At 44.0% G+C, this 26,115-nt stretch overlaps 1 protein-coding gene across 7 annotated transcripts in view; it reads left to right on the plus strand.

Moving 5' to 3' along the window:
- The first annotated feature begins 1,557 nt into the window (after positions 1–1,557).
- Positions 1,558–26,115, plus strand: part of LOC135548784 (transcription factor COE1-A) — a 157,964-nt gene continuing 133,406 nt past the window's right edge. For all 7 annotated transcript variants that reach the window (XM_064978693.1, XM_064978695.1, XM_064978696.1 and 4 more), the window contains exons 1-6: positions 1,558–2,260; positions 3,010–3,166; positions 4,104–4,167; positions 5,499–5,554; positions 13,343–13,416; positions 16,737–16,805. In XM_064978693.1, the coding sequence (XP_064834765.1) occupies positions 2,127–2,260; positions 3,010–3,166; positions 4,104–4,167; positions 5,499–5,554; positions 13,343–13,416; positions 16,737–16,805 (554 nt within the window). In that variant the 5' untranslated portion in view covers positions 1,558–2,126. The remainder of the gene's footprint in view (positions 2,261–3,009; positions 3,167–4,103; positions 4,168–5,498; positions 5,555–13,342; positions 13,417–16,736; positions 16,806–26,115) is intronic.

Consider the following 26,115-nt stretch of genomic DNA (forward strand, 5'->3'; position numbering starts at 1 on the left):
TCTCACCTCAAACTTGTTTCCTTACAATTGATTTCAGCCCTTTAACAGGAGACCTCGGCTATATAGTAGCACAACAAGGTCCACAAGTGTAGTGGATAGCGACAGGAAAAAATGTGCAGAATTGAACAGGAAAAAAATTATCTTTCAATTATCCACTGTATTCATTGTTTAAAAAAAAAATTAAAGACCTAAACCATGATTCACGAAATAATGATTCAAACTCTCTACAAAGGAGTCACATAGTCTATTTTAGCCTATTGACTTATCGCCAGCAAAGCCGAGGAATCGGGTAACAATTATGCTTCATTGTTATTTTGAGCTAATTATTGTTATTGTCACTTTTGTTTGTGCCTCAGCGCTTCTTTTAAAGTGAACATTTAAACTGGAACCGTTAATCTGTTTTGTTTCATAACATATATATGGGTTTCAAAAATTAGTCTAAACAATTGTCTAAATAAAATGGTGGTAAAGACGCAGGACATTTTCTGCTGAAGTCCTGAGACCAACATTGCAATCAAATGTTCTCATGACAAAAATATCTTCAACACCCCGGGTCTTGATATTACTGCTACTAATCGCATTTTTGAATTCATCTCAAGACTGTTAACTTGATAGTGTATGGGCCTACCACATACAGTCTATAACGCGGTTACACAGCGCATTATAAGGACCTTCAGAAAGTCAGCGTTAGTTTGTCTAAAGAAAATATGTATTGCATGAGTTGGACGCATGGACATATGTCTACATCATGATAAATGAAGTTTCTAAATTAAATTAAAACAGTCATATGTTGTTCTGCATTCCTATATTGGTGTGGGATATATTCAAGTGTGCAAAATGGTGTAAACTAGTGTATATGCATGCATAAAAATATGGACTCATGTCATGTGTGCAAACTCTTATAATTGTGTTAGTGTTAGGAGGCTATGTTAAATGTTTTAAGATTGGCGCTGGGGTTGACATCTAACGTGTAATACTTTTCACTAGCCGACATTAATAGTTTAATCGAGACAAAGATTCCGGTGTGCTCACACGCGTCTCCACTCCACTCTCCACTGTGGTCACAGGGGGAGCCTCTATGCGTAAAATAGCGCATGATACCCAGGGCACCAAAAGTCCGATAATTCTATATTGAACAAAGTAGAAAAAACTTATTGTAGTATTTTCCCATAATAAGAAACGTATCAAGACCCGCGTAGAAACGTCCCACTGGTGGCTACACAGTCAGACACGTTCTCAAGACATATCGGAACGAATTTTCTCGCTATACGCTTCACTTCATGTGACCAAATTTTCGGCAAGGAGTCATCTTTAGCCAACTGTCTCCGAAAGCTCCTTTTGGGTACTCTCTTAGCTTTGAGAGTGCGACGGTAAGGTGCCGTGGAGGTAAGGGAAGGGGCGGCCTTTAATGAGGCGATAGGAGCTGTGGTTGGGCGGATCTGACACTGGGCTCGTCTTTGTTTGGGGCGGCCCGCCTCTAACAGTCACTCCCTCTTCCCTCTGGGGTTGGTGTGCTTGTGTTTAGTTCTCAGAGATAGTCAAATAGGATTCCTTTGGGAAGGGACACAAATCACTCCCATTTTAACAAGAGGAACAACACGGGATCGGCAGCCACAAGGGTCCTCCTCTTCTTGATTTCCAATTTCTTATTCATTTCCATTTGACAGGGAATATCTCTGCAAAAGGAAAACAAAGAGAGAGAAAGGGAAGAAAGAAAAAACTTGTCAGGGGTTGATGCCATTTGATCTAGCACAATCTGAAAGCTCTAGTTGATCCCATTCTCTAGTTGATACCAGAGCACACAGAGCAAGTCTCTTTAAAACGGGGGAGATATCGTCAAAACCTCAAGTGAGATTCTGTTAATTTGCACTGTCTTGCGTTTCGCTCGTTTGTCTTCTTATCACTGTTTGAAGTGCTTTTCGTCTCTGACACACCTGGATTTCGATAAGTCGTCTTTGGACTCTTTTCGTCTTTTTCGCTTGGTTTGAAGTAAACAGACAAGACTGTCACTGGCATCAACGCGGACCCAGTACTAGCTCGCGCCCACGTTGTTACCCTCTTTTACCTGTGATTAGAGAAAACACATTTTGGGACACTCAAACGGAGAGAGGGAGCGCGATTTTTTCATGTTTGGGATTCAGGAGAGCATCCAGAGGAGTGGGAGTAGTTTGAAAGAGGAACCCATCGGATCCGGTATGAACGCAGTTCGGACATGGATGCAGGGAGCCGGGGTGTTGGATGCGAACACCGCCGCTCAAAGGTAAGAAGCCGGAGACAGCATCTTCCACCCGGTGCGAGGACTCTACCAGCGCACGGATAGTCCATGGTCCACACTGTTTTGGAAAGACATATTTTCAAGGGACCTATTTTTTTGTCTCTACATTTGCAGTTTAGCTTACACGCTTTGTGATCGAAGAAATGTTGAAGTGTTCTTCCCCCGCAGAATCGATCCCCTCACCATGGACGTAGAATTGAGAGTTTAGCATAATGGATGACTTCTATACTCTACTGTTAATTGGACATAGTCTACAACAATCCGTAATGGCTTAGTTTAGTTACAGAACAGTTCAAATAAGATACATCATATTTAGAATATAATAGGCTAACGATGATATTATGATAATAAAAACATCCTAATAAATTGGCCATGCATAGAAATATGTGTATTGGTCTCAAGTAGGCTATCAATTAATTGCTAGAAGATCCAAAAGCATAGAATATGTAACAGGCATATCAACTACACATCACCATAAAATAGGCCACTTCTATAGGCTACATTAATTTTTCCAAATTAGGCTATTTGTTTAAAATGAGCCCGGTAGAACAATATATAATAGAATATCAAAAGGTTCGCTTCGCAGATATGAAAAGGACTTGTGTGTGTAAACGAGCAATACACACGTTTAATTCTAAGGCTAAGAAGTTTGACTCTTAAAGGGCAACTATTATTTCCATACGTTTAATCGGCTGATTCCCTAACATGACTACCCCTTGCATGTCTATCCACAGTGGAGTGGGTCTTGCCCGGGCTCACTTTGAGAAGCAACCGCCGTCAAATCTTCGGAAATCCAATTTCTTTCACTTCGTTTTGGCTCTATATGACAGACAAGGACAACCAGTGGAAATCGAAAGGACGTCTTTCCTCGGTTTTGTTGAGAAGGAAAAGGTGAGTGATAATTTTAAATATTTTAGCAGCTTCTCGAACGCACTGAATTGTCCCACATCCACATTTTGACAATATTATAGGCCTATAATTAGTCTACCACGTAGATGTATCAGATTATTCTAATTTAAAATTACAACCCCATTCAACCTAACCATAAACCTGTGTATTTGTTTTGCGAAGCTTTATAAACCTTTCCAGTGTTAATATAATTGTAGGCTATAATAGGCAAATAGTAGCTGAATAAAATGGTATCCAAATAATAATAACATATCTAATAATACTAGCTACGTTAATATTAATACTAAGAATAATAATAATACTAATATATTTTGAGAATAATATTTGTATTTTGAAGTTGATAAGTTATAGCCTATAATTTCTGTTTTATCTAGAGGTTTACTTGTTTAAAATAATATAAAGTAGCCTATTTAATGAAATTAAACTCAATGTGTTTTTCTCCTTACAACATTTCAGTATTAAGTACTACTGCTTAATGTTTTTTTGGGGGGGAATACATGGTGGGTTTTGTATATTTCAGTAAATAATAATAAAGCTCAAATAAATAAAACTGCTTGTTCGACAAATTATCCATGTAATTTCCAATAAACCCACCATGTATTTCTCTAGTAGCACTAGGCCTACATTAAGTAATTACTTCAATATTTTTATTAGATTTTGCTCCCTTTCAGCCATGAAAACAGAGGCTAATTTCTATACAGTTCTATATACCGTTCAATTAAGTAACTGTTGAAGCATTAAAAATGTATGTGTAGAATAATTATGCTACATTTTGCCAATGCAACATTTTACCGAGTCATATTCAATGTACTAGCCTATTTCTGATATCGCAGTCTAATTTCAACAGAAGCGCACCAATGTCCGTCTTATCGGATCTGAATCAAATGAGTTCAATCACTTTAAATCTGTTCATTTACAGGAATCCACTGGAGAAAAGACCAACAATGGTATACACTACAGACTGCAACTTCTCTACAGTAATGGTAAGTGTAAAACATTGGTCAACACTCCTCTAGGCAATGTTATGCTTTTATGTTCTGAGTCGCAGGAAGCGGACACATAGGCAACCACAAACACGATTTGCATGGAATTCTACAGAAACAACAACACCAGGTGCAATTTAGTGTCGCCTTTCCACTGAGGTCATATTTGCGTTTATTTGAGATCACGTCATGCATTTTATCAGGCTAATCAAAAGTTTAATTTTGTATCTATATTTTTTAATCATTACTATTTTGGCTGCTCCTGAAGAAATAGGTATCCTATACTGTCAGTAAAAGAAAGTAAAACATTTGCTATAATAATACTAGCCCGGTGAAGGAGTAGCCTAATTAAACTCTATGCCTTTCTGAATTTCATGTCCTGAATTGTCTTTTGTTAACAGTCATGTTATCATAGTTAAATATTTCCGGATATAAGCAGTCTTGCGCTTGTTATTCCTTATACCTGCGAACATGTATTGTAGCCCATAGTATATGTTGTCCATAATGGCCCTGCTTGGTTAGTCTATATTTTGGCCCCCCGTTAGCAGCTATTCGTCTCACTGTAAAAAAAAAAACGGACCGTTTTTAGGTTCCCGTCTAGCTATTGTGTTTCTATGTATGCAATGTGTTATTGGTGTTATGTGCTATTCTGTTTACTTGATCCGTTTGACATGGTCGCGTTCTCATCGTTGCCTTCACATTGCGAGGTTTAACAGTGTGTTGAGCAAAACCTTGAATCTTTTAGATTCATTGATGAATAAGGCTATAACCCATTGCACAATATATAATATATTGTGACATTATTTACGCCTATTCAGTTGTCTCTATTGGCTTGGAAATAGGCTATATGCATATTTGAATAATTTTTGTATTTTTATTTTCCAAATGTTTTTTGTTTGGGAACAACTATTGCATAATCCAGCAAAACAATTGTGCCAATACAATTTTGCTAATATTGTATAAAGACAATAACTATATTCACTAACATTGATAATTGCCATGAGAAACACATTTTATTTGTCACTATTGAAACTAAATTGTGACTTAAAATATATTTGTGAAAAGTTTGAAGACTGAAGTTCAGTCATGTATTTTGTTTTGATCGCACCTTTGGTGACAAATACCTTTATTGACAAAAGTTAATTGCTTAGATTAAGAACACAGATTGTAAGTACCAAACATTACACAATAAATGTAGTTAGCATAAAGAGTAACCATAACATTTTCAATAAGGTCGATTTCTCTGTAGTGTTTGTGTGTGTCTCAGGCCAAGGTACCTAATTCTATTAAAACCATTTCCACTCATGTCTTTTGTCCTCTCCCTCTGTCAGGCATCAGGACAGAGCAGGACTTTTATGTGCGACTCATCGACTCCATGACTAAACAGGTACGGTTCCAATTCCTTATCCCTCTGCCTAAAAATGAAGACGTAATATAGAACAATAAAACAAGCGTTTAGGAAGTGAAAGGAAGGTAAACAGTGCGTTTCTCTACGCGGACCTGGTGCAGGAGGCGGAAGGCAGCAGCCCATGGAAGACTGTGTGTACCCGCAGCCCTCGGGCCTGTGTCACATTTGGACAGGTCCCCACTCACTTGGTAACACTGACAGCCCAGAGTGTCTCCTTGTATTACGCCCCTGACAATGAGGCGGGGACCCATTGAAGTATCTTTTCTGAGCCGCTCTGCTCTCACTGTAATACTCACTCTGATGATTTGGTTGGGGATGGGGGGATGGGGGGGGGTTACCTGGGTTATTATTCAGATTTGTAGATTATAACAACGTAGAGTCATTTAATTGACATCCAAGTGCAGGAGTTTATTATTTGGAAAGGGGAACTATTATTTTGAATGACATTTTTTTTGGTACGTTTTTTGTATCCAGACACCCCCAAGGAAGTTACAATTTCATACACTGAATCATCATAATGTTCAGAGATATTATCTACAGGTAGGCCTTCAGCCAGAAGTGTTTGTACCGTTTCTGTTTTCTCTCCTGGATTGTACCCTTACGGATAGTGTGACATGTTTGGTGATTGGCTAGTGTGACATGTTTGGTGATTGGCTAGTGTGACATGTTTGGTGATTGGCTAGTGTGCTCGTTAGCAGGCTCAGGGTAATGGCGGGCCGCTGAGAGGAGAAACAGACCCATGTTACACTCTTTTAATGCTCACTAACGTGCCAGTGCCCAATTGCCACACACTGCTTGAATCAACGTTGTTTCCACGTCATTTCAATGAAATGACATTGAACCAATGTGGAATAGACGTTGAATTGACGTCTGTGCCCAGTGGGTGGGCTCTGATGGTGTCACACTCTGCATGGGCGCCATGGTAATTATCAAATGGCATTAAACCCCAGTCTGACAGTGTCAGTCTGACAGTCTTGTTGTTTCTTAATAAACTGTTTGACCTGCTCTCTGGGGGGGGGGGGCTGGAGTTTGGTTGGTTGAGAGGACTAACACATTTTGTGGACACACTTTTGTTTACCTCCTGTTTACCTTGAGGAGACGAATGGAGAGTTTGAGGAATAGACTCACATAAATAGGTTGAGCTGCTGCTGATGGAAGACCAAAACTATTTGATCTGATTATTTTGTTCTCGTATTATCAGCATAGCAGCTTCTCTAATTTCTATGCCATATCTCTGTGTTAGTCAGGGATTGTTAGAGGTATGACTAGTGTGGTGAGGCCGATTTCATGGCGCACATGTGTCTTTTGATGCCTCGAGATGAGTCAGATGACTTAAGGATCAGGTTTGTTTTAGCTCTGGGGCGTCTCTCGAGTTTTCTGTCAGGAATGTGAGCAGAGCCCGAGCACAGGTCTCAGAGCCGTCGCTAGGGCCTCTCAGCTACTGTAGTCGCTACCAGAGGTGGAGCCGATATATTGTAGTAAGGAGGCTGGATAATAAGTAGGGTTAGACGCTGGGTTTTTTTCTGACCAGGAAAAACTCTGTGCTGTAGTTGTAGCCTATATCAGGGCCAGGAGTTTTTCCTGCCTGTGTCATCTGCTCAGGAATAAACATGTAGCTCAAATAATAAGGTTTAACAGAGAGACTGCTGTAGCCAGTGTGATGATGACATGGGGGCGGTGGGAAAGGAACACTAACTAACAGGTGGTCCAGACAAAACATCGTTGCGGTTGGGTAGGATAAGGGATAAGGTCACCATGATCAGCTCCATAGCCCCATGCACTTTCTCTTCAGTGAGTCTGTCTGTCTGTCTGTCTGTCTGTCTGTCTGTCTGTCTGTCTGTCTGTCTGTCTGTCTGTCTGTCTGTCTGTCTGTCTGTCTGTCTGTCTGTCTGTCTGTCTGTCTGTCTGTCTGTCTGTCTGTCTGTCACAGCTGTGAATACCAGTGTCTGATCACAGTGCTGCCTGCATGCCGCTGTTCTAGCCCCCATGGAAATAAAGGGTAATCACACTAATCCTATAAACCTAACCACAGTGTTTAAGAGTCGCTGTGCTGTTGTTACTGTGACCACCACTGCTGCACTGCGCTGCGGCTCTGATGTAACAACCGCTAATGTGTCACTGTGGCTTTATGTCCTACTAGAGACAATCTAACAGAGAAAATGGAGAAGTATTTTAAGGTTTGTGAACAACTGTATTGACAACTACCATGCATATTGAAATCACATTTAGTTAGTACATTCATTTTCATCTCAACCCCCCAAATTGCTGTTATTAACATAGCAATTATTGTTTTAAACAACTATAAAAATCAGCACTACTATCACACATAATTAACAGAGAAAATATGTGAGGTAGGGTAAAAGGGTGAGAAGGAGGTAGAGGGAGAGAGAGGGAGATACTGTAGATAGATATAGAGGGAGAGGTAGAAGCCCCGGGGTGTCAGTCAGACAGCTGTATCTGTGATCACCGCCTCCACCTCTGACAGATCTGATTAAGACAGCGCCCAGGCAGGAGGGCCTCTCCTTCTCTCCCCCCAACTCCATCTCTCACTCCCTCCTCTCTCTCTCTCTCTCTCTCTCTCTCTCTCTCTCCCTCTCTCCCTCCCTCCCTTATCCAGAGTTTTGGCGCCAGAACAGCTGAGCCGGGGGTGGGGTGGAGGAGTTGCTAGTTTGAGATGGGAACAAAGGAGGAGACAGGCAGGCTGATCGTGGCACCTCTTTAAAAGTATCTGTGGCAGCGGCCTGGGAAGAAAGGCTGCCATGCTCCTGGTGGCACGCTAACAGATGACGCTAACAGAGTGGGAAGTGTGTTTCCACATATTTATAGCAACTTGTTTACACGCCTTCGATTTCAGCCGTCACATCAAAGCCAATGAGGAAAACAGCAAATGAAAAATGAAAAGTGTACGGCGCAAGATGAAATATGTATTAAAAGGCACATGAACGCTACATGCCTTTTAATGCACCCAGTACATCACTTTGTTCTTAGCACAGGGTGCGTCTGAATGTCATTTGTGTTACAAAGATGGTGGCGGTGGAAGGAGCATATTTTGTTTCTATGGACTGTTGACTTCAAAGATAGAAACACACGGTTGAACCACACCTACAGTAAAATGTCATGGGTAGGCCTACTTCATTTGTGAAAATCCAATGACACAAACGGCAGTTGTTCTCCTTTTGCAGCCAGATTTAGTCCTTATTAGAATTGTGGATGTATATCAGAAGCCGTGTAAAATATTTAGACACCGAACACTTTAATGATACTAACAATAAACCAGACAAAAGGGCTATTCATCTCTTCTATGAGACATTTCCTGCTGTTGGGAGGCTGTCCGATAGCTTTGGATATTCAGCCTCGTTCAGGATTAGATTGTGGTAGTAGTGACAAGCGGGGGCGGGGGCGGGGGGGGGGGACGTTCCAGAGGCACAGGTCTGGAGGTCTGGATTGTAATGGGGCTGGTCAACCTGGACACCGTTTCTCACTGAGCAACTCCTGTTTTTAAAACTTGACTAAAAGATGAGCCGAACAATACCACTGTGTTATTTATATTTTCTGCTAATGAGTTTGCATCCTCTCCACCGCCGGTGCTGCTCTGTGTAGTTCCTGTTTCTGCAGCCATGTTTTTCAGCACTAATCATTTTGCGTTTAGACATATTTACTGAACACGGTGAAAAACAAACTCGCAGAGGGAGAGGGTTTCATGCAAATGTTCTGGTTTTGACCAGCTCTTGGTTTCACCCGACAAAGGACTTGGGATCTTCAATCTTCATTTTTTTTTATTTGCAGAAGAACATAGACATTATTTCATCCCTGTATATTTCAACGACTTCATCTGTCATGATATAGGTAATGTTATTCTACTAGAGGACAGGACATTGCACAAGGCCTAGTTGTGCTCAGTAAAGATAGATATAACCTGGAAGTTGGGAGCAGTGGACTCCGAGCCTGAAGACATTGATGCATGCAGTGCTGTTTTAGAAGACCTTGGCCCTTATTCTCTCAAAGTGAAACCAAAGGAACAAGTCACTTTCATAAGGCATCCTGACTGCTGAGTAGCTGTGTGGAAGCAGTCTCGTTTTTCAGTCGCGGCTACGAGGGAACGGATCATTTTAACACCATATCTAAAATGAGCTCAAGATCACAAATATGGATTTGGTTGACTCCTTAAAACAATCCCAACATGTTTTGTGCCTGCATGCAAGGCTGCTGATGGGAGTGTCTTGTGTCTGCCGTGCCGATTCCATGCTGTGACTGTTTTGCCATAAACGAGAGTTTTGCCGGTGCTGGGACATGTTGTTGGGTAATGGGAAGGTGAAAAAAAAAAAAGCTGAGCCATTTTGGAAGGGGTGGAGGCTGGGCCAGATGGTGTGCCACTCTCCAGTCTGGCATCCCAACTGCTCGCCCACACCCACACCCACACCTCCCCTCCCAACCCCGTTCCCCTGCCTCCATCTAACCGCCCCGACGCCACCATCACCGCCGTGCGCATGGAGCTTTACGCGCTAGAGGAGGTAGAATGAGAACCGTTACACACCTACAAGACAGACAGTCACAGAAATACGTGAGCAGCTACCATCCTCTTCACTGTCAACAACAGAGAGAGGGGGAAGCAAAGCCAGTAGAGAGACACCCAGCCGGCGCTTTCAGTATCTGTTCCGTGCTCTGCGCGATGAGTCATGAATATCTAAGCCCTGAGAGAATGAGAGAAGAGAAGGGTGGGGAGAAAACAATGTTCAGGAAAATAACACAACATTCCCGATTCCCACTGCACTCATAAAGCACCAAGAATCTCCAGCAAACTTTCCATAAAACATTGCCAGGATTCTGTGTAGCATGTTCAAAATTCTGTGTAGCATGTTCAAAATGACGTCTTATGCATCCATGTGTCTGTTTGAGTCACAGTGTGAGCACAAAGGTTTTGTGTGTGCGTTCTGTGCTTGGGGTGAGAGGTCGTAGGCCCTTCCCTGGGTATAGTACCTGCAGCAGGCCTCTTGCAGTGACAGTGACTGGGTCAACCTGTGCTTCTCAGCAGTGGCTCATAGCCCCCTCAACAGTCAACAGCCACTCTCACTGTTACCCTCCTATGAAATATGCTCTCCTCTCGGCTCAATTCACGTAATGTCCCCCTCTGTAGTTCTGTGGGTAGCCAGGGCCCTGGACAGCCTTTTCCCTCCCTCCCTCCCTCTCACCATCCCTCCCGGACAGAAATATTGGACATGTCCCGCAGATTTCCCACGACACACGCTGCTATTCATTAAACAACCCCTGGCCAAAGGCAGTAAATACTACATTAAGCTCTTAGGGCCGCACTGTGTGTTTGTGTGTTTCTCAAGTGGAATCTGCTCTTTTAAATTCCATGCCAAACGGGAGGGAGGGAGAGGGTGTTGGTGGTGGTGGTGTGGAGGGGGGCTAAGGGTGTGATGGCTTTTGGGTGGTGAAAGGAGATTATGCATTCTAACAATAAATTTGTAGTCCTTTAAGTTTGTGGACTGTATGAAGCATATGGGTAGTACCATATATATTTTTTTACCTTTATTTATCCAGGCAAGTCAGTGAAGAACAAATTCTTATTTTCAATGACGGCCTGGGAGCAGTGGGATGACTGGAACAACAGCTTTTTACCTTGTCAGCTCGGGGACGTGATCTTGCAACCTTTCGGTTACTAGTCCAATGTGCTAACCACTAGGCTACCTGCCGCCCCAAGTAACTGTCCGATGTTTCTAGATATCTATGAAAGAGTCATTCTCCCCCAAAAATAGTTCTGAGGTATATGTTAGAAAGTAGCTTTTTTTGTATTGGACTGGTGTGGGCGTAACCCAACAATAGAATGGTGTGGGCGTAACACAACAATAGAATGGTGTGAGCGTAACCCAACAATAGAATGGTGTGGGCGTAACACAACAATAGAATGGTGTGGGCGTAACACAACAATAGAATGGTGTGGGCGTAACACAACAATAGAATGGTGTGGGCGTAACCCAACAATAGAATGGTGTGGGCGTAACCCAACAATAGAATGGTGTGGGCGTAACCCAACAATAGAATGGTGTGGGCGTAACCCAACAATAGAATGGTGTGGGCGTAACACAACAATAGAATGGTGTGGGCGTAACCCAACAATAGAATGGTGTGGGCGTAACCCAACAATAGAATGGTGTGGGCGTAACCCAACAATAGAATGGTGTGAGCGTAACCCAACAATAGAATTGTGTGGGCGTAACCCAACAATAGAATGGTGTGGGCGTAACCCAACAATGGAATGGTGTGGGCGTAACCCAACAATAGAATGGTGTGGGCGTAACCCAACAATAGAATGGTGTGGGCGTAACCCAACAATAGAATGGTGTGGGCGTAACCCAACAATGGAATGGTGTGGGCGTAACCCAACAATAGAATGGTGTGGGCGTAACCCAACAATAGAATGGTGTGGGCGTAACCCAACAATAGAATGGTGTGGGCGTAACCCAACAATAGAATGGTGTGGGCGTAACACAACAATAGAATGGTGTGGGCGTAACACAACAATAGAATGGTGTGGGCGTAACCCAACAATAGAATGGTGTGGGCGTAACCCAACAATAGAATGGTGTGGGCGTAACACAACAATAGAATGGTGTGGGCGTAACACAACAATAGAATGGTGTGGGCGTAACCCAACAATAGAATAGAATGGTGTGGGCGTAACCCAACAATAGAATGGTGTGGGCGTAACCCAACAATAGAATGGTGTGGGCGTAACCCAACAATAGAATGGTGTGGGCGTAACCCAACAATAGAATGGTGTGGGCGTAACCCAACAATAGAATGGTGTGGGCGTAACACAACAATAGAATGGTGTGGGCGTAACACAACAATAGAATGGTGTGGGCGTAACCCAACAATAGAATGGTGTGGGCGTAACCCAACAATAGAATGGTGTGGGCGTAACCCAACAATAGAATGGTGTGGGCGTAACCCAACAATAGAATGGTGTGGGCGTATACCGGTCATTAAAAATATTAATGCGACTAGCCCGCTGATTTAACCAGCTCAGGAAATAGCAGGGGGGCTTAAAAAATAATAATGTAATATAGAGTGAGTCAACAACATTATTTGGGTACAAGTTTTTTACCGGACAGTTACTTTAAGGATAATGTCCTTCAGTGTGCTGTGTTGCATCCAAATCTAAAGGCCACATTTGTGTCCTATGGACCCTGGCCTAAAGCAGTCCCCTATATAGGGAATAGTGCGCATTTTGGGACACAGCCCATGTTAAAGAGCGACAGGAAGTAATATTTCCATCAGCAAGCTGTAAAATGCCCCGGCCTGGCCTTTCCAGAGAATATTTACTTGGTTATTACAAAATGTGGTGATATGTTGTCACACAAGGAAACACCAGAATCAGTCAACATGCTGATGTGTCATGTTTGGACCAGAAACAGAACAGAACAGATAAAAGTTCCATGAGTTAAGTCCCCCATACTGTCTGTTTATCTGGCTGGCTTCCCGTCATTTCCTTTTCTTAGCATGCAGAAAGTGACATTGGAAAAATGCTCCATTCCAATATGTCCGTTAATGTTTCCATAGAGACTGCTGTGCAGTGTGTGGAGAGAGATGTGACCAGATGTGAGCCAGGCCACAGTAGGAACTCTCTCTCTCTCCAGGGCAGATATAGTTGACCTGCTCCACTAACATGCCTCTGTGAGGACCATAACCCAACCTCGCTACAAAAACAAATCCTCAACCTGTTTCTAATATAACATTTTCTGATCATTTTCCCCCTCGCAGGCCATTATTTATGAAGGTCAAGACAAGAACCCAGAGATGTGCCGAGTGTTACTGACACACGAGATCATGTGCAGGTAAGAAGAGGAAGCTCTGGAACTCTGCTTCTCCCCCAGTCTGATGCTATACTGCGCTACGCTAGGCTACACTACGCCACACTACACTACACTGCACTGCACTACTCAACCATATACGTACAGTATGTTACAGTGATGGCAAGGCCTCACCATGCGTTGTCTATGGCAGTTCTCATAGAGGCTCAACCTTGCTGTAGCTAAGCAGGTCACCCCTATACCTCCCAGCAGAAGAAGGGGAACGAAGAAACAGGGAAAGTAGAGGAAGATGAGTTTTGCGATCAAATGTTGTACCTTTAATTAAAATCAAAAGATGAATTTGCTTGGAACTGGGTTGTGAGGATAGACTCCTTCCTATTTTTAGAGGCATTTGAACAGTTCTCTCTCCCCCTAAAAATACCTCTCTGATGCCTGCTTAATTAGGACATGCAGAAACTCATTACTCAATTTGAATTCTCCTGTTGTTCAGCTGCTAACAAATGGGCCTTCCCTTGCATTGTGACTATGAAATATATGCAAGGACTTATGTACTTATACGCACACATAGTCACACGCACGCATGCACACACGCACACACACACACACACACACACACACACACACACACACACACACACACACACACACACACACACACACACACACACACACACACACACACACACACACACACACACACACACACACACACACACACACACACAAAGATGCATACTGTTCTTTCGTACTCATATTTAGAACATGATTTAAGATATTTTCGGACCTTTCTTCAGAACCACTTTAAACTGTAACTCACTCTTTGATTTGAGATAAAGTCGTGATTAACAGTAGCATTAGAAATCGACAATTATCACACAATGATCTTTTTAGCACAGGGTTTACAGCCTAAATTTGACCCATCATTCCCATTCAGCCACCACAGTTGTACAGTATGGCCATTCCCCATCTACGGCCCTCAAATTCAACTCTGGACCTCGAAGCCAGTTCCACTTTAAAAAAAAAAAAAAAAAATCTTCCCCTCTAATCAGGGACTGATTTAGACCTGAGACACCAGGTGGGTGCAATTAATTATTAGGTAGAACAGAAAACCAGCAGGCTCCAGACCTCGTAGGGGAAGAGTTGAATAGCCTTGCCAAGCAATGTTTGGTTAAGGCATTGTATAGGGTCTGAGAGAGTGCGAGACATCAGTAGAGAGGCCCAGTGTGAGGAACCTAACCATGGAGCCCGTGATGTATCAGACAGTGACTTTTGGGGTGCCAGTCCCACCCGCCCTGCACCCCTCCCCAGTCCCCAGTCCCCAGTCTCGGGGATGGAGACGTGCTGATTCTGCACTGGGGGTTCAAACACAGTCTCAATTATAAGCAGAAAATGAGTCTGCTCACCATTAATCAGTACTGCTAATTGCCGTGCACCACCATTAGCCATATGGTGCCAAGCCAGCTTGCAACCGTGGGACATAAGTGCTTAGTCCTTTCATTTTACAAACTCAAATAACTACAATGAGCTTTCCAACGCTTCCACAAAGGAGGAACACATTTAAGGTCATATTACATTTTACGTGGACCAACAAAAAAGTAATTTCCAAATGATGAGATCCACTAATTAAACAAATTGGGATTTAATGTTTTGGTTTTAGGCAAGAGCCGGTGAACTGAAATAATTTGTCATGGTTTTGGAGTAAATTAAAAATAAACAAGGGTTAGAGGGTCTGGTATGGTAGCATTGTCCTCACAGGAACAGACATCACTACATCCTGTTAATTACACGAGGCGATTTAGATTTCATTTCTTCAAAAGCTGCGGCAGGAAGGAAGCGTTGAGATTAAAGATGTGATTTCCTTTGGATGTCCTGCGGGAACGAATGGAAGTTAACAGGAAAAGAAAATATCCCCTCAACAAAGCTGGTGGAGGCATGTACTAATTAGCATAATTTTGGTTGGAGGAAGGGGGGGGGTTGGTGGGTGACAGTGAGTGTGTATATGCGGGGAGGGTAATAGAAAAGAATCCTGTCTCCCATGGGTGCTGCCTGATGATTGGATTGCAGGGAAGCCACGAATCAGTGCTCTAGTCCCCCCCCCCCCAAGCCTCGCTCTATTCTGATCCAATGTGACCCACTTCAGAGAGTCGCACAGAAATGAGAGCAAGGGGGAGACAGATGAGAGAGGCCAAAGAAAGAAAGAACGAGATGTTTCAAAGACCTGGGACGTCCTCCTGAAATCCTTTGGTTGACTCTCATTTGTTCTCACTAGCAATGCATTTTCACATATAGCTGTACCCGCAGCTTTTACAGTCACAATGCACTCCTGCTCTCTGCAGAAGACGGTTCTGCACACAGTTGGCCTGTCTTTCTGTTGTGTACTGCACTCTCCACATGTGATTCAGTCAGATGCGCTGCTTTTACACTCCTGCATTACAATATCTCTGAGGCATGAGAGCCACAATATGAATCATTAATGGAGCTGATCGATCAGTCCTGCCAAATGGATGAGGCAGAAGGCTGAGAGAGAAGAAGGAGGGAGGAAGGAATAGAGAGGGGGATGAAGTAACAGAGAGAGGAGGGATGGATGGGGGTGTAGGTTGACTCAGTGCAGAGAGCAGCCCCGTAGGAGGGAGACAATGCCTTGGGTTTTATGTGACAGGCCTGTCCCCAGCCCCATTCTACACCCCACTGCCATCTGTGCACTGGAAACATGAGCTGGGGGTCTCTCCAAGCTGCTCCACTTTCCCCGCAGCCTCCCTCCCTCCAGCTCCCTACCACCACACCCCTACTCCCTCGAACGCAGCCTAGCCCAGCCACCCTCCAGCCCCCCATGATGCTCACCTTTGTCAGAGTGAGGCAGGGGAGGAGGTGTCAGGTTAGCAGTGAACAGAGAGTGTTCGACCCAGGAGGGTGAAGGGAAAGGGGGAGAGACTGGGAGAGAGAGGGAGGGTGGTGATTACCAGCTACCTGCCTCAGGTGATACAAGGGGTGCTCTCACCCTCCCAGCCCTCACTCCTCTCCCCCAGCACACCTGTCATCCCCTAACCAAGCTGGCCCCTGAATGACTTGTCTTTGTGGGCTGCTGTAATCAAGCCATATGTAGAGATAAATAATGTACCCAGACACACAGAGGCAGTCTATTCTACAGGTGACAAAGGGCTGGGTGGGCTGGGCAGGGCTTAGTTCAGGCCTCAGAACAGGACCAGGCTGTTGGGTAATTGGTACCTTCCCCTTTATCCTGTGGAGGTCTGAGCCTGGACCTGGCTGAAGCAGCTCTCTCTGAAACATGGCTCTGTTTTTCTTTCTCTCTTTAACCCCCCCTTCTCTCACTCTGTACCCCTCAGCCGCTGCTGTGACAAGAAGAGCTGTGGCAACCGCAACGAGACCCCGTCTGACCCAGTCATCATCGACAGGTACCGTAACACAGTCCTCCACTGGCTCTGCTACTCCTACTGTGTCCGTGAGTGCGTGCGTGCGTGCGCGTGCGTGTGTGTGCGTGTGTGTGTGCGTGCGTGCGTGTGTGTGTGTGCGTGTGTGTGTGTGTGTGCCTGCATGTCTGTGTGCATGTGTCTGTGTATTACTCCCTTTGAGGCTGCTGATGCCATGAGGGAAAGCGGGGCACACAATCAGTACAATCTATGTATCTGGTATGGTTTGGTCAGAGTGTACATGTAGTGGTCAGTGTGTACAATGAGTGCTCCTCCGCAGTCAGGGAGGGAAGACGAGGGGAGGCAGAATGAGGAGTCTGTCCTCTCCTTTCCTTTCCTCTCCGCTCCCCTTAATAAAACCCACATGGATAATGGACTGTGAAACAATAGCTGCCAAAGTGCTTGGAGCCCAAGCTCCCTCCCTCCCTCCCTCCCTCCCTCCCTCCCTCCCTCCCTCCCTCCCTCCCTCCCTCCCTCCCTCCCTCCCTCCCTCCCTCCCTCCCTCCCTCCCTCCCTCCCCCCCTCCCTCCCTCCCTCCCTCCCTCCCTCCCTCCCTCACATCATTCCTCCAGGACACTCAAACACGGGCCTTCTATCTTCCACAGTGCATTTGTCTCTCTCAGCTAGACAGGAGCCATTAGACCTCAGCCTCCCATATAGCTTTACTGTATTCATTTGTTGTAATATTACCAGTCGTGCTCGTAGGGGTGTTAGTCCCAGAGTATTGGAGTTTTACTTGTTAGATGTCTATCTAACACAATAGCCCTGGTGAACTCGGCTCTGTTGGTGGGACCTCCACAGCGCCTGTATCTCAGCGGCTGTATGAGCTGATGCTAATGTCTAATTTATAGCCACGGGAGGAAGCTTTTGATTTAAACCACACAGAGCGGTGTTGGTTCACACCAGAGTTATTGTTCAGTGCGACGAGGCAGATCTGATTTGTCGCTTTTGTCAAATGGACTTCGGGGCTCATTTGTGAAGACTAAACCCTACTGAAGCAGAGGATGTATATGGGGTGAGGTATGTATGTGCACTATGTGTGTGTATGATAGTGCTGAGTGATTAACCAAAATGTTGGTTATTTTTCATTTTATAAACAACTAATTGACTAACGTCAGTTCAATGATTTGAATTCCATTTAATTTTTTCTTCTTCTGTGAGCTGAATGTGCACAGTTCACAGTTTCTCTTGAGATAAATCAGATCCAGCCTGTACCTTGAGATGTAGTAGGTGGTTGTAGTTTTCCAACAGACCAATATTTGACATAGTTTGGCACATGAATCTTAGTAATGAACTACCCAAATAATCGAAACCGAAATCGAAAAACGTGATCATTTTTGAATAATCGGACGAAACCGAACCAACCTCAAAAATAACTGATTGCTCTGTGCTAGAGTATGGGCTATGATGAATATGTACATATATTGGTGGAGTTCAGTATTCCAAGATATTCATAATCCAAGTCTATTCAGGTGTGTGCGTGCACACGCACGCACGCACACGCACACGCGCGCACGCACGCACACACACACACACACACACACACACACACACACACACACACACACACACACACACACACACACACACACACACACACACACACACACACACTTCTTGCCCTTGGAGACAGATGCACATCAGCTGTGGCACATGCAGCTCTCTCAGTGCCAGGAGAGGAGAGAAGCGGGCCCCATACCTGGGACACGTGTTCTGCCCCCTCCCCTCCTCTTACCCTCACTGCCCAACGTTCCGCTTCGCTGGGCCAGAAAGGGTCAGCACTCTTGGGGGGCAGCTGAAACCCCCACCCGGCCCCCCTGCTCCCCTCTCTACCGTCACACACCTTCAGACTTCAGTGAACAAACAGGGCTCAGATGAGAATGGCCAGATGAACCCAGAAACTTCTGTTGAGCTCATCCTCTCTCACTGCCAGAACACTGCTGTTGTGTTTGTGACTGCTCAGTGCCTTACGCTTTCAGGAGATACATCAACACAAAGAACTGCACTGGCCTCAGCACAATTCATATTGCTCTCCCAGCACCTGTAAAATACTATTATTTGCTGAGGTTTGTGGGGGAAAGGGAATGTATTGATGTTCATAGACTATTAAGATATCCAAAGAGGACCCAGGTGAATCAACTGAAAAATAACCATGTGTCCTGTGAGGCTATGGCTGGTCCCTTGTGGTGTGACTGTCTCCTCTCCCTATGCTTTTCCAGGTATCCAGTCCACGGCTTAGTTGTGAGGTTATCATACCATCATACACAATTATTCTCCTCCCTGTCACGCGCTCCTGCAGCACCGGAAAATGGGTCATGTGAAAACAGAAAAAAAAGAGAGAAAAAAAAATGAAAAAGAACCTCATTTATGTCTGATGTATTCTGGCAGGTTTTTTTTTACCCGCTCTTCGTTTTTTTTTTTTTTGGGGGGGGGGTTCACAAACAAGCAGCTTGCCTTTGCTGATAGATACCATCTCAATTAGACCTTATTACCCCCCCCCCCGAATACATCATAAAAAACTCTAACTTCTATATTTTTCCTTGAAGTTGTTTAATTCAATAAATAAGGCCTCATTAGTGTGCTCTTGTTTCAGAGACCAGATTCGATTGTGGAGCTTTAATTAGCAAGGCTAGCGTTAGCTAATTCTCCTGGCTGAGAGAGACAGAGAGAGAGAGAGAGGAGAGGACAGAGAGAGAGAGAGGAGAGAAAGGAGGGAGAGGAGAGGAGAGAGAGAGAGAGAGAAGGGAGAGTGATTCACTAATTAGATCACTCTTATAAGACACCAGAATAACTGCAGCAAATCCCCCAGAATGGAAAAACCCCACTAATGATGCCTTATTATGTTGTTAAAAGAACAAATCTCATATTAACTGTGGTTTATTCCCTCTCTACTTTGTAAACACACAATATGAAGCATTGGGTTTTCTGTGGGAAAACATCTTTTTTTATTTATTGCTTTTTGCGATCTTCTTTTCCGTGTGTGAAGTCAGGTTACGGTTGTTTTCCTGATTGAGGTTATCTACGAAAACAGTGTGTCGGTGAATGTAATGGCTGCCTTGTGCATACCGTGTTATTGTTTACCTGTTAGTGTGTGTGTGCGCGCGCGCGTGTGTGTGGTCTTCCTGCTCTGCCGTACGCTCCTCTCGCTCTCTGTGCTGAGACCTATCCGAGTCTCAGTCAGATTATTTCAAATACCTTAATCCTCCTCATTGACATGGACACAAAAGCCCACTGACATCTAATAGACGATCTCTTCACTTTCCCCCTTTTCCTCTCCTTCAGATGGGCTTCAGATCAGATCTGCCCCCCCCCCCCCCCCACACATACACACACTCATCCCCTCCCTCCCTCCCTCCATCCACTCTCCTCCTCCTACTCCACCCCACAGAGAGCCCACTATTGTCTTCTGCCTCGTCTCACTCCACACACCCCTCCTCACTTGTTTTTCTGCTTGGAGAAAGCCTTAAGATGTAGATAAACACTTGTGTCCCAAAGTGAGGCTTTGATGGAACAGTTTCAAAGAGCACATTTATTGTGTGTGTGTGTGTGTGTGTGTGTGTTTGTGTGTGTACTGCATAGGTGATTGTGTTGGCTGGTCTGAAGAACGGCATGGTATCAGTACATCACAAGCCCTGTTCCCGTTCCCGTCGGCTCATTTGAGGCGTCTCAGTTTACACACACTCCATTATTCCCCGGTCTGGAGATCCTCCAGCAGGAGGGTGTGGTGTATGTGTGTCTATTTGTGTGTGTGTGTGTGACTCTCTCGACTGATCCCTGTCAATGTACCTCTACTAATCGCCTTTTCACCTAGGTCTAGTTACAAGCAGAATAGGCGAGAAATGCGTACATCATAAGCTAGATCCGAGCTATGCATTTCCCTTAACAAAGCAGTGTTCTGGGCAGGGCAGGGCCCCTGAGTGTGTCCTTGGCTTTGTTTTGTCTCTGGGAACCCCAGCTCCAGCCCCATGTAGCCCCAGCCCCAAAGGAGGAAGTGCTGCTCTGCTCTGTCCTCTCGGGACCAGCGCTCTACTCCGCTCTGCTCCCCTCCACTCCGCTCTACACCACTCTGCTCCGCTTTACTCCGCTCTGTATAGCTCAGCTAGCATGCTGGGAGATGTCAAGGATGTCAGCGAGCCCTCGGAAGATGGAATGTGAGAGTTCCCGTGGATACCGTGGGACTTCCTGTCGCCCCCCCTCCACCCCGCCCTCCTCCACCCCCTCCAGAGGCGTTCTCAGCCCCTCTGGCTGGCCTGATCTCCACTCACAGACCAACATCTGGATTTGTGCTCTCTAACAAAAACAACAAAGAGAGAGACAGAGAGAGAGAGAGAGAGAGGGAGAGAGACAGACAGACAGATAGAGTGGAGAGAGAATGCGAATGAGAAAGAGAGAGAGAGAGAGACTCCAGAACCAGTCACTAGGATAATTAAAACTAGGTTGCTTTGCCCTCCAGTTGAATGTTTAATAGAATGCCGAGCGTTACCTACAGCAACAGGCTGCAGTGGTCTGGGGAAGGCAAATCCAAACAGAAAGGAGAAAGTTGTGATTGTCAATCATTAGTTTGGGATTATGATGATTCCTGTAGATAGTATACACTGAGTGTACAAAACATTAAGAACACCTTCCTAATATTGAGTCCCCACCCCCACTTTGGCCCTCAGAACAGCCTCAATTTGTCGGGGCATGGACTCTACAAGGTGTCGAAAGAGTTCCACAGGAATGCTGGCCCATGTTGACTCCAATGCTGGCCCATGTTGACTCCAATGCTGGCCCATGTTGACTCCTTTGGGTGGTGGACCATTCTTGATAAACACAGGAAACTGTTGAGTATGAAAAACCCATTGGCGTTGCAGTTCTTCTATTACAGCATAATGGATGACTGTCATTCATATTCCATTCACCCAGTTCAATGTAACATTGATAGGTTTAGGCTACTACATGATACTCACATTTTTCCTTTACACATCATAAGGTTGCTACCAAGCCTATATGAATTAAAGTTTACAACATATGTGCACAGGTCGAGAGAAACATTTGAGTAATCAAGGTGACAGACAGTGACACATTCATTAACCTCTCTGGGATATGTGGGACGCTAGCCCCACCTGGCCATAAGCTAGGGAAAATGCAGATAAATACAATATTCAAATAAATTACTGTAAAAATCAAACTTTCATTAAATCACACATGCAAGATAGCAAATATTAAAGCTACACTTGTTGTGTTGTGAATCCAGCCAACATGTCAGATTTCAAAAAGGCTTTTCGGCGAATGCAAACGATGCTATTATCTGAGGATAGCACCATCGTAAACAAAGAGAGAAAGCATATTTCAACCCTGCAGGCACGACACAAAACGCAGAAATAAAAATATAATTCATGCCTTACATTTGACGAGCTTCTTTTGTTGGCACTCCAATATGTCCCATAAACATCACAAATGGTCCTTTTGTTCGATTAATTCCGTCGATATATATCCAAAATGTTTATTTATTTGGCGCGTTTGAAGTTGAACACCGGTTCCAACTTGCTCAACGCGACTACAAAATATCTCAAAAGTTACCTGTAAACTTTTCCGAAACATTTCAAACTACTTTTGTAATACAACTTTAGGCATTATTTAACGTAAATAATCAATAAAATTGAAGACGGGATGATCTGTGTTCAATACAGGCTTTCTGGTCACGTGCCTCTATCTAACAGTACACTTCAAGTGACCCTCGTTCAAGATGGCCATACTTTTTCATTACACCAAGGGATAACCTCAACCAATTTCTAAAGCCTATTGACATCCAGTAAAAGCGATAGGAACTGCAAGAAGGTCCCTTAGAAATCTGGATTCCCAATGAAACCCATTGGAAAGAGAGTGACCTCAAAAAAAAATATCTGAATGGTTTGTCTCTGGGTTTCACCTGCTAAATAAGTTATGTTATACTCACAGACATGATTCAAACAGTTTTAGAAACTTCAGAGTGTTTTCTATCCAAATATACTAATAATATGCATATCTTATCTTCTGGGGATGAGTAGCAGGCAGTTGAATTTGGGCATGCATTTCATCCGGACGTGAAAATACTGCCCCCTGTCACCAAGAAGTTAATGTCTTGCACATTCTTGCCTGCCTCTTGCTGATCTAGGGTGTAATCATCAGTCCAACAGTTACAAACATAAGTTTCTGTTGGAGAAATTCAGATATGTTTATCCATTTAATGGATAAACACAGTTCACTTTCATAGTAGCCACATACAAACAGCATCATCACTTTGCTCGTTGTATAATTCCTTCTCGCATCTATGTGTTCTCCTCCTCTCACCTTTTCCCTTTACTTGTGGATTTCAGTGCACAATACAACAGCTGTCTGGGACCAGGTGAAAAAAACCTTTCCAAGCCAAACCTTCATGCCATTACCACTAAACACTACGTTGTCAGCATATTAGCTAACTCCATAGTCAACATAGCTAGCTACTTGAACTAACTCGTTAATAAACCCTCTACAATCATGCAGTACAGTGTACAGCAAGTAGTTTATTGCCTCAGTGGCAAGAAATTAATCAGCCAAAAACTTACCTTGACTTAGAAGAGTTCCAGTGTTTCAAATTTCTTATTAGCAAAAAAAAATTCTTTTTTAATTGAATATCCAAAACATACAATATACTTGCAGTGAAGCCGCTCAACAACTACACAACACCAGCCATCCAACAGACTCCCATTCAGAGTGACACACAGAAGCATCCAGGGTCATCACCCTGCTCAAGGGCAGGTTGACAGATCTCCCACAAGCCCCCCCCCCCCCCAAAAAAACAGGGATGCGAACCCTCCAAGATCCCCCCCCACAGTTCTTCATAGCTGTCCCTCAACCATCCGAGACCCCTCCCACAGTCACCCCCCAATAAAAAATAAAGAAAGAAAAAGGAATTTAAAAAAAAAAGATAATTAATTCCATTCTCCACCCCCAAGAACCCCCCCCCCAATGCTCCAACAACCAATAAAATGAACTCATGAGAAAAAAGAAAAGACAAAAGAAATCAGGAACCAACAATGCAACAAAAAAAGGACATCAAGGACAACTAAAATTGTAACAGCATGGCCAACTGTATATGTTTGAGTGCATGTCTGGCACTATTATATATGTGTGTGCCCGTGTATGTGTGTATTTGAATGAGAGTGTGTGCATATGTATGTGTACAAACACCTGCATGGCATCAGCCTCAGGCAAACCGGCATTAGTTGTAAAAACACTGCCCCTCAGTGTCATTCAAACATACTCTTTATTATGTTTTATTTTGACTATATTTTTTATACTTTATCTTCGACCGTCATTCTCTATCCTGCACAGCAACTCCACTCCCACTTGTCTCCAATTCCACATCCCAACCCTCAGCTTCCCTCAGCCCATCCCACCTATCTCTGCTGGCCATAGCAGAGTAAGGTGGGATGTTCCAGTGTTGGATAGCCATAGCCAGATAGCTAACATATAGGATCCCTCTCTGTTTGAGCCGGGTGTTTGAGTAGGCTGAACTAGCTAGCTGCATTCACAAGCTAGGTAAGTAAAAGTGAAAATAAATAAAACAAAATATAGATAGCTCTCTCTCTCTCTTGCTTCTCATTCATTTTTTATATTTTTTTAACTGTTCAACTATTGTTTTTCTTTCTCTTTGAGTCAACTACTCTCTCCATTTTATGCACTGCAGTGCTACCTGATCCTTTGATTGGGTCGACACCATGTCAGTTCATACTTCCTCCAGAAGTTGTCATAAACACTGTGTAAGTCTATGGAAGAGGGTGAGAACCATGAGCCTCCTAGGTTTTGTATTGAAGTCAATGTACCCAGAGGAGGACAGAAACCAGCTGTCCTCCGACTACACCATGGTGCTACCCTACAGAGTGCTGTTGAGGGTACTGTTGACCTTTATTGTGTTTCAATCAGTCATTTGTTAACGTGAATATATTTATTCTAGTCTTATCTTAAAAGGATAACATTTTCTGAGGAGCCTCCACTGGCCCATTATTATTAGTAGAGAAGACCTACAAACTGAAATGTTTTTTTTAGAGTCTTGCTGATTGTGTGTGTGTGTGTGTGTTTATATATGTGTGTGTGTGTGTGCGTGTGTGTGCGTGTGTGCGTGTGTGTGTGCGCGTGTGTGTGTGTGTGTGTGTGGCTGGGCCTGGTCCATTCAGCCTGGTATTAGTGTGATGAGATGAATATGTGTATTAGCAGGATCCTTTCACTGCCACATGGCCTCTCTGCATTATCCAGCATCGGGGTGAAGCCGCTATTGTTGCCCCAAAGCCTGTCCAGATTGTGGCCCTATTGTACAGCAATTACATTGGGGGACTGACATATAGATAGGTAGAGAATGAGAACGAGAGAGAATAAGAGAACGAGAGAAAGAATGAGTGAGTTTAGTCCCCATCCGCTCCATGGCGCTGTGTGTAAGCTCTGCTTCAGTCTCACTCTTTACACACGCTGCTTTCCTCTTGGGTGACAAAGAGGTTTTGTGTGTGTGTCTGTGTGTGGCCCACTTAATCCCTCACAGAATAGGGCATAATAACAAACCATCAACCTCTACCTCTCCAAGTTAATATAGGGTTAACAATATGCAGCGCGCTGTCCACAATCCTATCATGCGCCTGGTTGACTCTAAAAGAGGTGTACTCATTCGTCCGTGCTGCATGTGTGTGTGTTTGTGTAAGCCTCTCCCTCTCCCTCTGCCTCTACACGCCCTATTTTCTCAGTCTCACTCAAGCTCTCACTCTCCATCACTGTCTCTGTTTCTGATGTGTTCCTTTCTGTTCTTCTCACTTTTGTACTTTCACACTCTCTCTCTTTCTCTCTCTCTCTGTCTCTCTCTCTCTCGCTCTCTCTCTGTCTCTCTCTCTCTCTCTCTCTCTCTCTCTCTCTCTCTCTCTCTCTGTCTCTCTCTTTCTCTCGCTCTCTGTCTTTCTCTCGCTCTCTGTCTTTCTCTCTCTCTCTCAATTTCAATTTAATGGCTTTATTGGCATGGGAAACATGTTTACATTGCCAAAGCAAGTGAAATAGAGAATACACAATACAAAATTAACTGTAAACATTACACTCACAAAAGTTCCATAAGAAAAAAATACATTTCAAATGTCAAATTATGTCTATATGGAGTGTTGTAATGATGTGCAAATAGTTAAAGTACAAAAGGGAAACTAAATAAACATAAATATAGGTTGTAATTAAAATGGTGTTTGTTCTTCACTGGTTGCCCTTTTCTTGTGGCAACAGGTCTTGCTACTGTGATTGCACACAGGTATTTACACCAATAGAT

This window comes from Oncorhynchus masou, chromosome 11 (genome assembly GCF_036934945.1).
Source record: "Oncorhynchus masou masou isolate Uvic2021 chromosome 11, UVic_Omas_1.1, whole genome shotgun sequence".
NCBI classification, from domain to species: Eukaryota; Metazoa; Chordata; class Actinopteri; order Salmoniformes; family Salmonidae; genus Oncorhynchus; species Oncorhynchus masou.